Source organism: Aethalodelphis obliquidens, unplaced genomic scaffold (assembly GCF_003676395.1).
Source record: "Aethalodelphis obliquidens isolate GAN/ISIS:26980383/991018 unplaced genomic scaffold, ASM367639v1 scaffold101, whole genome shotgun sequence".
In the NCBI taxonomy this organism is placed as follows: domain Eukaryota; kingdom Metazoa; phylum Chordata; class Mammalia; order Artiodactyla; family Delphinidae; genus Aethalodelphis; species Aethalodelphis obliquidens.
The window spans coordinates 1141835-1155482 of NW_020838045.1; the positions used below are offsets into that span (position 1 = coordinate 1141835).

Consider the following 13648-nt stretch of genomic DNA (forward strand, 5'->3'; position numbering starts at 1 on the left):
TTTTCTACTTCTGGATCATACAGAAAATATAGATGGTTCGTTTTTCTGTTACATATACCAAAACTGTAACTTTAGAACTCTTTAAACAGCAATAAATATGCAAGCAATGTCATTCACGAATTCATATTCTTAAGAAAACACACTATCTATTACAAGAAAAAAAATTTGAAAAAACCTAAATCAATCAATCAATAATATATGGAAGTTACTAGTTTAAAACAGGAAGATAAATAAGATCTATACTTTGTTCCCTCCACCCCTACTACTACTCTGCACTATTTAGGAGCCTGACTGCTCTCTTCCAAAACAAAGTAAGCAATCTGCCCGCGGCCTCCCCCACTACATTTGGGGCAGATGTGGACCTTGGCCCTGGAAGGGGCTCTGCCCGCAGCAACAGCTGCAGCCCTGGCCGCAACTCTCACTCTTGCTCTCTCTTCTTCATCTTTCAGAGCCTCCTCATAGAGATCTGGTAAGGCACTGGGGACGGTACCAATGATCTTGGCCACAAACTCCAGCACTTTCATCTTGCTGGTTTCAGCGTGGGCTCTCGGGCCCCACAGGAACTCATAGCGCGGAGGATCGCTGTCGGGCACCTGGCAGTAGATGAGGTACTTCTGCATCACGAAATCGTTCCTGATGAACCTACTGGGCTCCCCAAAGATCAAGTGCCTCCTCCCAGCATAGAAACCCAACGCATTGAGGAATTCCCAGAGCTCCTCTTCGGTGGCACGGTTGCCCTTCGTGAAGATCGCGCCCAGGACAGTCATCAGGAGACCGGATGTGGGCAGCCCCGACTCATCACTTGGACTTCCCTCGCTGGGGAGGGCCATCTTGCTGATGAGGGCGTAGGAGTGATTGCTGGGGTCAACATCCTTCACCTCGAGGCCAAAGACCACCTCCATGATCTCAGAGGCTCTGCTGAGGATCTCAGGGAAGTGCTTCTGGTACTTCCTGTTGATAGCCTTCAGCAGTGCTGCGTGCGGGATGGGCTCCTTCGTCTTGTACTTCTCAAGCAGGAACTGCACCAACTTTCTGACCTTCCTGGTCAGAGGATCTCTGCAACTGCTGTGAATGGAAGGTGCTGCTTGGGAGGTACCTGCACTTTTCTCATCTTGGCTCTGGGCACCCTCTTCAGATCCTGGGCATGAAACCCCTTCATAACGAGAGCTCGTGGCTGGGGCTCCCTGAGGCTCCTGGCGAGTGCCAGCAGCAGGGGAGCTCGGGGGAGTGCCCGGAGAAACAGAAGCGGGGGAGGAGGGCGACTCTTCCATCTCTTCTGCCGCCGCCGCCTCAGTGGCCTGGGCACCCTTGAGACTCTGAGTCTCCCCCCGGGCCTGGTGGCGTTTCTCGCGGGCACGGCGCTTGCTCTTCCGGCCCCGAGGCATGATGACACAGGTCAGGGCCAGCAGGCGGGAGTGTGGGCAGGAAGGCAGGCAACGAGGGCACCTGGGGGAGGGACAAGGAGATGCTGTGAGCACCTTCAGCGGGGAGATTCCTCCCTGGCTTTAACCAAGGCCGCCTCTGCAGGGTCCTGGAGGGCACTGCCCGAGGACCCACAGGGCTCCTGTTCTCCTGCTCAGCCTGTCCCCTGAGACCCCTGTGGCGGACGGTAGAGTGAGCCTTGGGCCACAGCCAGCCAGCCCTGCCTGGGCGGTACGGGGGTGACAGTGGGGGCTGGCAGGGGAGGTAGGTCCCCATGGTTCCCATTCAGAGTCAGGATGACAGTTGTTGCCAAGACCCCCACCCCCACCCCCTCCCCTCTGCTGCTCTGAAGTTGACACCACCATCTTCCACGACACCCAGGAGGAGGAAAGGCGGGAGCGTTCAGCCCACCACGGAAGGGTCCTGGGACCCTCCCTTCTGCTGCCTGGTGGCTGCCCCTTCAGAACAAAGCTCTAACCTCCCTCGGACCTGGCAGAGGAAAGTACGGGCAGTCTCAGCCTGAAGCTGGCAGAGGAAATTACGGGCGGTCTCAGCCTGACAGTCCTTTCTTGGGAGTCTAAGGGTTGACAGGAGGGGACGGGCCATATTCTCTCTTGTCCCTTCTCTTCGGGGTGGGTGACTCCCTCAGTCCTCACTCGGGGTCCTCCCTGGACGGCCGGTGAAGCCTGGAGCTCCTCTCTTGCCCCGAGGGCCATCTGCTCGCACCAGTGCCGGCACCTCCTTGAGTCTCATTCGGAGGCGGTGAGGGTGACCACGCGGCCGCACGTGGCAGAGTTTTACCAGGCCTGCAGCGTGCGGCAGACAGGTCGAGGCCCTGTGGCTGGCGGCCCCACTGGCCCTCACTGAAGGGCTTGGGCTGACTCTTGGGAGTGCTTAGGGACGCGCCTTCTGCTGGCCTGCACCTCCCTTCTCAGACAGCAGCCCTCCCTCCTCCGTGTGTGGCCAGAAGGAAGCGGCTGACAACAGGGGAGGGGTTCTGAGGTGCCCTTGCGACGGGGAGGACGGTCCTCGCCCTGACTCCTCCCGTGCCCTGGAAATCCTCCCTCTGCTGACCTGCGGCCAGCCCCTCAGGACAAGGCCCCCTCCTCCCTGGGCCTCCCGCGTCTGTCCGTCCGTCCGCGTTCGCACTGAGGGAGCCCCTCAGTCTTTAGACCTGCCCGGAGGCTCCCGGGCCGACGTCAGGGGCGGGGTCCGCGTGGCCGCCATTCTGGGGTGTGGAGCCCTGCGGTCCCCACGAGGGTCCCGTCCTTCACTCCACAGGGCCTGGGGCGCTCCCTGTACTGAGCTGAGCCAGGGTCCACCAGCCTCAGAGCGAGGCCTTCCTTGCCCGAGACCCCGCAGCGGATGGACTTTGGGCCTAACAGCCAGGCCCGAGCCTCTGGGGCCGAGAGCAGGGGCGTGGTGGGCGGGGCCTGTGTGGCCGTGGGCGGGGCCTGTGTGGCCGCCTCTTTTCGGAGGGAATGGGGATTGGGGGTGTCAGGGGCGTGTCCCCACACTTCTAACTGGGGTCACCTCACACCTTGACACCTGACGAGACGTGGCACTCCTCTCGCGGCTCACCGTCGCCGGACGTCAGCTCTCAAAAATGGCCTCGCCCCCACAGTGTGGCTCGGAGGACGTGACTTCCGGTCATGCGCATCTGGGCTCCAGGAGGACGGCAGGGGCGGGGCAGTGGGGGTGGGCGGTGGGGGGTGCTTCCGGGGGAGCTTCCCGCAGACCTGGCACGAGGGCCTTTCATTGACTCTTGGCAGGTCCTGGGACTTTTCCCTCTGCTGAGCTGAGTCAGCAGGCGTCACACCTTGGTTCTCATTTCTGTCGGCACCCCCAGCCGGAAGTATCTGGGGCCCTCAGCCTCACAGCCATGCCTGGGTCCCCCGAGACTGACAGTGAGGGCTCTTTGGGGCCCCCTCTTCTGTGGTGGATGCTGCTCTCAGTCCTCTCTCAGTGTCTTCTCTTGACTCCCTGTAGGTGCTGGGTACCTCCCGTCTGCTGACCTGAGGCCAAGGCCTCACATCAAAGACATCAACTCCCTGAGACTGCTGGTGTGAAGTGCAGGCACATCTCATCTGGACTCTTCTGCCTGGAGCCTCCCAGACATGGCTGCTGCAGGTAAGATGAGCTGAGGGGAAAGGAGGCGAGACTCTTCTGTGGTTTGGAGCCCGTCAGGTCTCACTCAAGGTCCTCACATTGACTGCTGGCGGGGCCTGCGATTCCTTCCTTCTCTGGTATGAATCCATCCCTGTCCCCAGCCATGCCCCACAGAATCCCAGAGGAGTTAGTGAAGGGGCGCCTTAGCCTGACAGTTCCCACTGTGGTCTCTCTTTGTTGACAGCAGGGGCATTGCCCAAAAGTTCAGAAATGAATTTCTGTCCTTTTGTACAACTACTGTGTTACTTGCTTTTCTCTTTTAGTCTGTGTGCGATGGTCTATTAAGATGATCACTTAAAAAGGCCAGTTGTCATGCACTAAGAAAGTTTCAGATGGTTATTTCACAGCCTGTGGACCATACTGCCACATCCAGCCCAATCTTTGGTGTCCCATGCTCCTGGCATGCGGGCTCTGAAATGCTGCCTCAGATTCCTTCAGTGAAGCAGTAGAGATTCATGGTCCCAGAGCACAGTGGAAGAATCAAGGGCTCAACGTTATAGGCTTTTCTCTAATCAATCCTGTCATCTGCCTCTCTTGCAGGCTACAGACCTGTCTCGAATTCAGGGCATCCCCCTACCTGCCCACAGTCAGGTTCTAGTTCAACACAGCCTTAGTCTCTCCCAGGGGGTTCTCATTTATTTTGTTTTGTTGTTGCTGGTATTGTTCTTTCATTCTCCCTTTTATAGTTTCTCCAGTATCGAGTTTAGTAAACAGCAGCCCAATTCTGGTAGCCATCTTGGAAACTACATATGAGGCAGTGTATTAGCATGCTCAGGCTCCCGTAGCAAAACACCACAGGCTGGATTTCTTAACAACAGAAATTTATTTTCTCACAGTTCTGGAGGCTAGTAGTTCCCGATAGAGGTGCTGGCCGACTCAATTTCTGGTAAGAGCTCTCCTCCTGGCTTTTTGCTATGTCCTCACAGGGCCTCTTCTCTGTAAATACACAGAAAGAGAATGATATCTGGTGTCAGTTCCTCTTCCTGTAAGGACATCAGCCTTATTGGATTAGCGCCCCACCCTTATGACTTCATTTAATCTTAATAACCTCCCTAAAGACCCTGTCTCCAAATACAGTAACAGTGGTGGATTAGGGCTTCAGCATATGAATTTGTGGGGAGTGGGGAGGGCACAATTCAGTCCATACCAGGTAATAAATCTGTAAATAATTTAAGGAGAAGTGGCATATTTACAATATTCTTTTCCCCATGAATAAACATAGTGTACTTCTTTATTTATTTGGGATTTCTTTTTCTATCAGTACATTTTTATAGTTGCCTACAAAAAGATCATGTACATTTTTGTTAAGTTTCCTTTTAAGTAAGTTTTGGATGCTGCTGCTGTTGTTATGGGAGTATTTTCTATTAATTATTCTAATTAGCTATTGCTTTTGTGTGGTTAGGCTCCTGATTTTGGTATAGTAATCTTATATACAACAGCTTTTGGAGTCTCTTGTTCATTTGAGTATTTTGTGCACTGGTTCCTTGGGATTTTCTAATTAGAGGGTTATATTGTTGCCATTTATTATCTCTGTCTTTTCAATATTCCTTCCTCTTATTTATTTCAATATTCTTATTCTTCTAGTTATGTATTCCAGTCCACTTTTAAACAGTAGATACAGTACCATAATATCTGTATCTTTGTCCTGACTTTGATGGGAATGCTTCTAACATTTCACATTTATCTAAGTTTGCTGTAGATTTTAGGAAATGAAAATTCTCTTCAAATGTTATTTTACTAAAGGCTTTTAACCATGGTGTTAAGTATTTTTTCAAAGGCTTTTTCTACACCCCTGGACATGATCAAATACATTTTATTCTCTAATCTATTAATATAGAGAAAGTCCAGTTGACAATTTTTTGTAATGTTATAATATCTTTGCATTTCTTGAAGTCAGCCTCTTTACTCACTGCTGTATTGGATATGCCATGAATTTATTTAGGATAGATGCCTCTACATAAGTGAGCTTAGCTCAAGTGATTTTTTTTCTTGGGGTGTCATTATTTGGTCTCTGTATGAAGGTCAGCACACCTATTAAAATGAGTTTAGCAATTTCTCATCAACAGATTATTGGAGAAAGAAAATGTGGTATAAAGATATGATATTTATAATGAACATTTTCACTAGAGAAATTATTAATGTTATACAACCGTTCAGAGAAGAGTAAAATGAACCCAATATACCTGACACTCAGAATCAACAATCATTAATAGTTAGAGGTTAAACATAATAGTTAGTGGTAAATATTGATCCAGTTAGCATTTGTTAGGTTTTTACTTTACAGATTTTGAAATTTCCAGACAAGGAATTTAAATAAATTTGAGTACTATTTTAAGAGCTCTAATAGGAAAAATAGACAATATGCAAGACTAAATAAGTAATGTTATTAGAGAGAAGGAAAGTATAAGAAAGAATCAAAGCTAAATGCTAGAAATCAAAAATACAGTAAGAGAATTGAAAAAATACCTTTGACAGGCTCATTAGTAGATGTGACACATGTGAGGAAACAATCAGTGAATCTGAAGATAGGTGAATTGCACCTCCTCAGTTGAATCAAAAAGAGAAACAAAGAACAAAATAATTAACAGAACACCCAAAAACCATGGGGCAATATCAAAAGGTGTAATATACAGATAATTCCAATGCCAGACAGAGAAGAATGGGGGTAGAAATACATTTGAAACAATAGGCCAAGGACTTTCTAACATTAATGACAGACACCAAAGCATAGATCCAGACAGCTCAGAGAACACCAAGATAAATACCAAAACAAACAAACAAACTATACCTGGGCATATCGTATTCACACTGCAGAAAACCAAAGGCAAAGACAACATTTTGAAGAAAGTTGGGGGCGGGGAGAGACAAGTCTCCTAAAGAGGAAAAAAAATAAAGATTATAGCAAACTCCTCATCAGAAAGCATGCAAGCAAGAAGAGAGTGAAGTGAAATCCTTAAAATGTTGAAAGAAAAAGTATCAACTAGAATTCTGTATCCAACAAAAGTAAAAAAAAAAGAGAGAGAGAGAAGGGGAAATAAAGACTTTCTCAGTCAAACAGACAGACAAAAAAACCCGGAGTCAATTCATTGCCTCATAGGCCTCATAGTAGATCTACTGTGCAAGAAATGTTAAAATAAATTCATTATGTGGAAAGAAAATGATATAGATCAGAAACTCGGATGAGTATAAAAAAGGAAAAGCATCAGAGAAGGAATAAATGGAGATAAAATGAAATCTTTAAATTTTGTCATTCTTAATTAATTTAAAAATGTTTGTTTTAAGCAGCAATAGTAACAATGGACTAGGTGATTGTAGCACATGGACAAGTAAAATAAACGAGAGCAATGTCACAAGAGACAGGAAGGAATTAGAAATCCTCTGTTATAAAGAATCGGCACTACATGTGAAACAATATGATATTACTTGAAGGTGGACTAAGATTATTTAGAAATGTGTATTGTAAACCCTAGGAAAGCCAGTGAAGAGGTTAAAGAAAAGTATGAACGATATATCAAGAAAAGAGATAAAATAGAATCATATAAAATGCTCAGTTAATACCAGAGAGCATAAAAAAGGATATAAAAAAGAGCAAATGCAACAAATAGAAAACAGTTACACAAATAGTAGATTTTAATAAAACTATTGATATATCAATAATCACTTTAAATGTGAATACTCTAAATACACGAGTTAGAAGGCAGAAATTGTCACAGTGGTTAAAAAATAAATTAAAAAAGACTCAACTATATGCTATCTATGAGAAACCCATTTGTGTATCAAGACTCTGATAGGTTAAAAGCAAAAGGATGAGAGATTTTAGTACAGTGAAACTCTTCTATATGATACTGTAATGGTGGATACATAACATTATGCATCTGTCAAAGTCTACAACACAGAGAGTGACCCTAATGTAAACTATGGACTTTAGTTAATGATAATATATTAATATTAGTTTATTAATTGTGACAAATGTACCACACTTAATGCAAGATGTCAGTAATAGGGAAAACTGTGTGTGTGTGTGTCAGGGTGGGGGTATATGGGAACTAGTGCTTTCGGCTCAATATTTCTGTAAGTCTAAAACTGCTCTAAAAATAATGTCTATTAATTAAAACAAGAGCAAGGGAAATTCACATACATGGTAGACACATAACCAGCTTACTGTAATTGGAATAAATCTATATTGTAATTGAACTAAAGCACTCAAGCAAGAGTCAGCTACAGAAAAAGAAGGAGTCTTTAGATGATGTGATGGATTATCTTGTTAAGAACATACCTCTAAACTGTCTGGTAGATTTCTTTTATCTTCAGCTGACCAAGTCTCAGAATGCTGAGAACCAAGGTGCAGGGCAAGACAGGGCCAGCCAAGAAGCTTAGCAACCTGAGCACAAAGCACGTTAAACTTGTTCCTTTCACCAGTACATGGTGCAGCCAGCCAGATGACACCTTCTGTTACGCTGAAATTAACCTGTTAGGCAAATCTGTATTGAGGAAGCAGGAAGCTAGAAAATGCACCCTTACTTGTGGTCATTTTCAGCTGAATAAAGAACTTTAAGGTTTCTGACATTAACAGATAAATTCTTTTGTTTACTTGGCTGGTGAAAAAAGAATGGTAGACTTGTCAGAGCCTAGCTAGAACTAACTAAAAGTTCAAGTGCACTTATGATCTCTTGTGGCCATTGTGTTGCTACTGTTCATGTACGGTTCTATTAAATAGAAACACATTCATGGGGGCTGTGGTATGAACTAGTATCTGCTCTGATTTTGTTTGAATGGGACTCATCACTGGTTTGTCTCATGATGCATGCTTGTCTAACTTTATTTTAGTTTCTTGTATCTCAGTTAGGCATTTCACCTTTGAATTCAACAAAATGCACTTCAGAGTAGACTGCTTAAAAAGAAGTAGAGGGATAGAGACAGATATACCATGATAAAAGTAGTCAAAAAAAGCTAAAGTAGCTATATAAATTTCAGCCAAAGCAGATTTCAGAACAAGGAATAATATCAGGGATGTGAAGAGACATTATGTAATAATAAAAGGATCAATTATCTGAGAATGTATTACAACCCCAAACATATATGCACCTAACAACAGAGCATCACAATACATGAGGCAAAAACTGATTGAACTGAAAGAAGAAATATACAGTCATAGTTGCAGGCATCAACACTTCTGTGTCAGTAATTGATAGATGAAGAAGTCAGAACATCATTACAAATATATAGATGGCATGAGCAATCCTAACAATCAGCTTGACCTAATTGACATCATACACTACTCCATCCAACAACAACAGCAGAATATACATTCTTCTCAAGCTTACATGTGACATTCACCAAGCTAGACCAACTTTTCTTTTTCTTTCTTTTTTAAAATTGTTAAAAAATTTTTATTGGAGTATAGTTGATTTACAATGTTGTGTTAGTTTCAGGTCTACAACAAAGTGAATCTGTTATATATATACATGTATCCACTCTTTTTTAGCTTCTTTTCCCATATAGGCCATTACAGAGTATTGAGTAGAGTTCCCTGTGCTATACAGTATACACACTACTATACATAAAATAGATAACTAATAAGGGCCTACTGTATACACCACATTTTCATCCATATCTCTGTCCATAAAATACCATTAAACACACCTTAACAAATTTAAAAGAATACAAATCATACAAAATATGTTCTCAGATCACAGCAGACATTAGAAATCAATAACAGAAATATATCTGGAAAGTTCCCAAATATTTATAACTTAAACAATACACTTATAAATAATTCATAAATCAAAGATTTCTTCTTTAAAATTTATATCAAAGATTTCTTCTTTAAAATTAAAATTTCTCTTGACATCTAAAAATTTCTTGAAATAAGTGAAAATGAAAATACAGATTACCAGAATTTGTGGATTGCTACTAAACTACTGCCTAGAGAGAAATTTAGAGGATTAAATGCAAATATTAGAAAAAAAAGAAAGCTCTGATGCAAATAACCTAAGAGCCCACCTTAGGAAACTAGAGAAAAAAGAGCAAATTAAACGTAAAATGAGCAGAAGAAAGGAAATAATAAAAAATAATTATAAATAAATGAAATTTTAAAATAAGAAAACAATAGAGAAAATCCATAAAATCCTCAATGACATCAGTAAACTTGGTAAGTCACTAGCCAGGATAACCAAGAAAGAAAATAGAGAAGACATCAGCTACCAATATCAGGAATAAAAGAGGGATCACCACTGTGGATCCCAGAGACATTAAAAGGATTTTTGTCAAAATGGAATGTTATGAACGGCTCTATGTCTACAAATTTGATAAAGATGAAATGGATTAGCTCCTTGAAAGGCACAAACTACCTAAACTCATTTAAATTGAAATAGTCTGAAGAGCCTTACACCTATGAAAGAAATTTAATTAATAGTTAAAAACCTTCTAAATAGAGGAATCTTTAGGCCCAGATAGTTTCATTGATGAATTCCATTAAATATTTAGGGATGAAATAATACAAATCATGTGCAATCTTTCTCAGAAAATAGAAGAAGAGAGAAGCACTCTGTTTTTTTTATGAGGCCAGCATCACCCTAAGCCCAAAGCCAGATAAATATATTACTGGAGAGGAAAACTACAGACAAATATCTCTTATGAACATAGACAAAAAAATCCTTAACAAAATAGTAGCAAATGGAATTCAGCTGTATGTAAAAGGAGTAATACATTATTACCAAGTAGGGCTCATTTCCAGAATTCAAGCCTAATATAACATTTATAAATCAATTAGTGATTTTATCAGAATAATAGACTGAATAAGAAAAATGTTATCATACCAATAGATGTAGAAAAATAATTTGAAATTTTTAATACCCATTTAGGATAAAAACTTTAAAAAGTAGGTTTAGAAGGGAATTTCTGTAACCTGATAAAGGGTACATAAAACCTAGAGCTAACCTTATACCTAATAATGAGGGAGTGAATGCTTTCCCCCTAAGACTGGAAATGAAACAAAGATGTCCTCTCATTACTCCAGTTCAATATCATGATGGAAGTCCTATCCAGTGCAAGACAAACAATAACAAATAGATAAAAGGTATACAGAGGGCTTCCCTGGTGGCACAGTGGTTGAGAGTCCGCCTGCCGATGCGGGGGACACGGGTTTGTGCCCCGGTCTGGGAAGATCCCACATGCTGCGGAGCGGCTGGGCCCGTGAGCCATGGCCGCTGAGCCTGCACACGTCCGGAGCCTGTGCTCCACAACGGGAGAGGCCACAACAGTGAGAGGCCCGCGTACCACAAAAAAAAAAAAAAAAAGGTATACAGATAGGAAAGGGATAAATTACAATTATATACTTTTTGCACAGGAAATGATTGTCTATGTAGAAAACCACAAAGAATCTATAAAGAAAGCCTCCTGGACCTAATAACAGTATAATTGCTTTACCATATACCAGCAATTAACAATTGAAATTAGAAGTTTAAAAAAGCAAAAACATTTACCAATGCAAAAAAATGAAATACTTAACTATAAATCTAACAAAATATATACCAAATCGATTTGTGGCAAACTACAAGGCACTTACCAAGAGGATCTAAATGAATGGAGAAATATTCTCTGTTAATGAATTGATAGACTCACCATTATTAAGATGTGAATTATTTCTAACTTAATCTATACATTTAATGCAGTTCCAATCAAAATCCCAGTAACTTATTTGTAGAAATTAAAAAAAACCTGATTCTAATATTTATATGAAGTGGCAAAGGTCCTAGAAGACCCCACACAATGTTGAAAAAGAAGAATGAAGTTTGAAGACTCACAGTACCCTATTTCAAGGCTTAAAATAAAGCTGTAGTAATCAAGACAGCATAGTATTGGTGAAATAGACAAATAGATCGTTGAACCAGAGAATTGAGAGCCCAGAAATAGTCCCACACAAATATAGTCAACTAACTTTCGACAAAGGTACAAAGGCAAATATCAATAAATGAAAAATAATTTTTTTCACCAAGCAGTGCTAGAGCAATGGATGTTCATATGGGAAAAAATGAACTTAGTCACAAACTTCACACCTTACACAAAAATTAACTGAAAATAGAGTATATATCTAAATGTAAACTGCAAAACTATGTAACTTCTGGAAGAAAATACAGGAGAAAATCTATGACTTTGGATGTGGTGATGAGTTTTAGATACAATAGCAAAAGCACAATATATAAAAGAAAAAAACTTATAAGTTGGACTTTATTAAAATTAAAAAGTTTTGCTCTGTGAAAGATACTGTTAAGAGAATGAAAAACTAAGCCACAGATTGAGAGAAAATATTTGCAAATCACATATCTGATAAATGACTTGTATTTGAATGTACAAAGAACTCTTAAAACTCAACAATAATAAAACAAGGAACCAGTAGTGGTTTAAATGGTGTCTCTAAAAAGAGACTGTTGAAACCTATGAATGTGACCTTATTTGGAAAAAGTCTTTGTAGATATAATTAAGTTAAAGATCTCAAGATGTGATCATCCTGGATTAAGGATGATCTACCCAAGGACAGGTCCCATAAGAGAAAGAGGAAGAATTGAGACACAGACATAGAGGGGAAAGGCATGTGAATGTGGAGGTGTAGGCAGAGATTGGAGAGATGTATTTACAAGCCAAGGAACATCCAAGAATTGCTGGGTAGTTACCAGAAGGTAGAAGAAAGGTCTGGAAATGGATCTTCCCTTAGAGCCTCCAGAAGGAACCAACTCTTTTGACAGCTTGATTTCAGACTTCTGGCCTTCATAACTGTGAGAGAATAAACTCCTTTTGTTGTAAGCCTCCCAGTTTGTGTTATTACAGATGTTCTACAAAAATAATACATTACCTTATTTTAAAAGTGGACAAAAGATCTCAACAAATATCTCACAAAAGAAGATAGACAGATGATAAATGGACATGTGAAAGGATGCACAACACAATTTGGCACTAAGGAAATGCAAGTTAAAACAACAATTTTTTTTTTTTTTTTTTTTTTTTTTTTGCGGTACACGGGCCTCTCACTGTTGTGGCCTCTCCCGTTGCGGAGCACAGGCTCCGGACGTGCAGGCTCAGCGGCCATGGCTCACAGGCCCAGCCGCTCCGCGGCATGTGGGATCTTCCCGGACGGGGGCACGAACCCGTGTCCTCTGCATCGGCAGGTGGACTCTCAACCACTGCGCCACCAGGGAAGCCCAAAACAACAATTTTTTACCAGTGCACACCTACTGAAAGGCTAGCAAGGATGTATTTGGATCTCTCACACATTGATGTTGAAAATGCAAAATGATGCAGCTATTTTGGAAACAGGTTAGTGGTTTCTTAAAAAGCTAAACATGTTTTTCTGATACAATCCAGAAATTGTGCTCCTGTTTATCCAATTGAATTGAAAACTTAATGTCAACACAAATAACTGTATATAAATGCTTATAGCAGCATTATCCATAATTACCTTACCAAAAACCAAGATGCCTTTAATAGGTGAGTGAATAAATAATCTGTGGTACATACATACAATGGAATACTATTCAGCAATAAAAAGTAATAAACTATCAACTCCTAATTCACGGGATAACATGGATGAACCTTAAATGCATATTGCTAAGCAAAAGAGGCCAGTCTGAAAATACTGCATACTATATGATTCCATTTGTAAGATATCCTGGAAAAGACAACAACAGAGACAAAAAACAGGCCAGTAGTTTCTAGACGTTTTTTTGTCAGGGGGGAAGTGGTTGAACAAATGAAGTACAGGGAATTTTTTAGGATAGTAAAACTATCTTTATGATATTGTAAGGATGGATATGAGACACTATGCATTTTTTAAATCCCATAGAACATTAGAGAACAAAGAGTGAACCTTAACGTATGCAAATAAAAAATCAATTCAGAGATCTAGGTATCCCAGGATGAAATGCAGACTATGACAAAAAAAAAAAAATCTAGCTGTTTACAAACGTATGAAATAACATCAATGAAGAGTATGGGGAAAAGGAGTGCTGACCTAAGTAACTTTGGAAATGAGTGGATACTGTAAGACTAAAGAAAAAAGGAA

The 13648-nt window shown here is 41.7% G+C and overlaps 1 protein-coding gene across 1 annotated transcript; it reads right to left on the bottom strand.

Annotated features, from left to right (window-relative positions):
- Nucleotides 1-275: 275 nt before the first annotated feature.
- Nucleotides 276-1427, bottom strand: LOC113614661 (melanoma-associated antigen B4-like). Its single transcript, XM_027096335.1, has one exon. It carries the CDS (start codon nt 1383-1385, stop codon nt 276-278), a length of 1110 nt encoding a protein of 369 aa, XP_026952136.1. The 5' UTR covers nt 1386-1427.
- Nucleotides 1428-13648: the final 12221 nt, after the last annotated feature.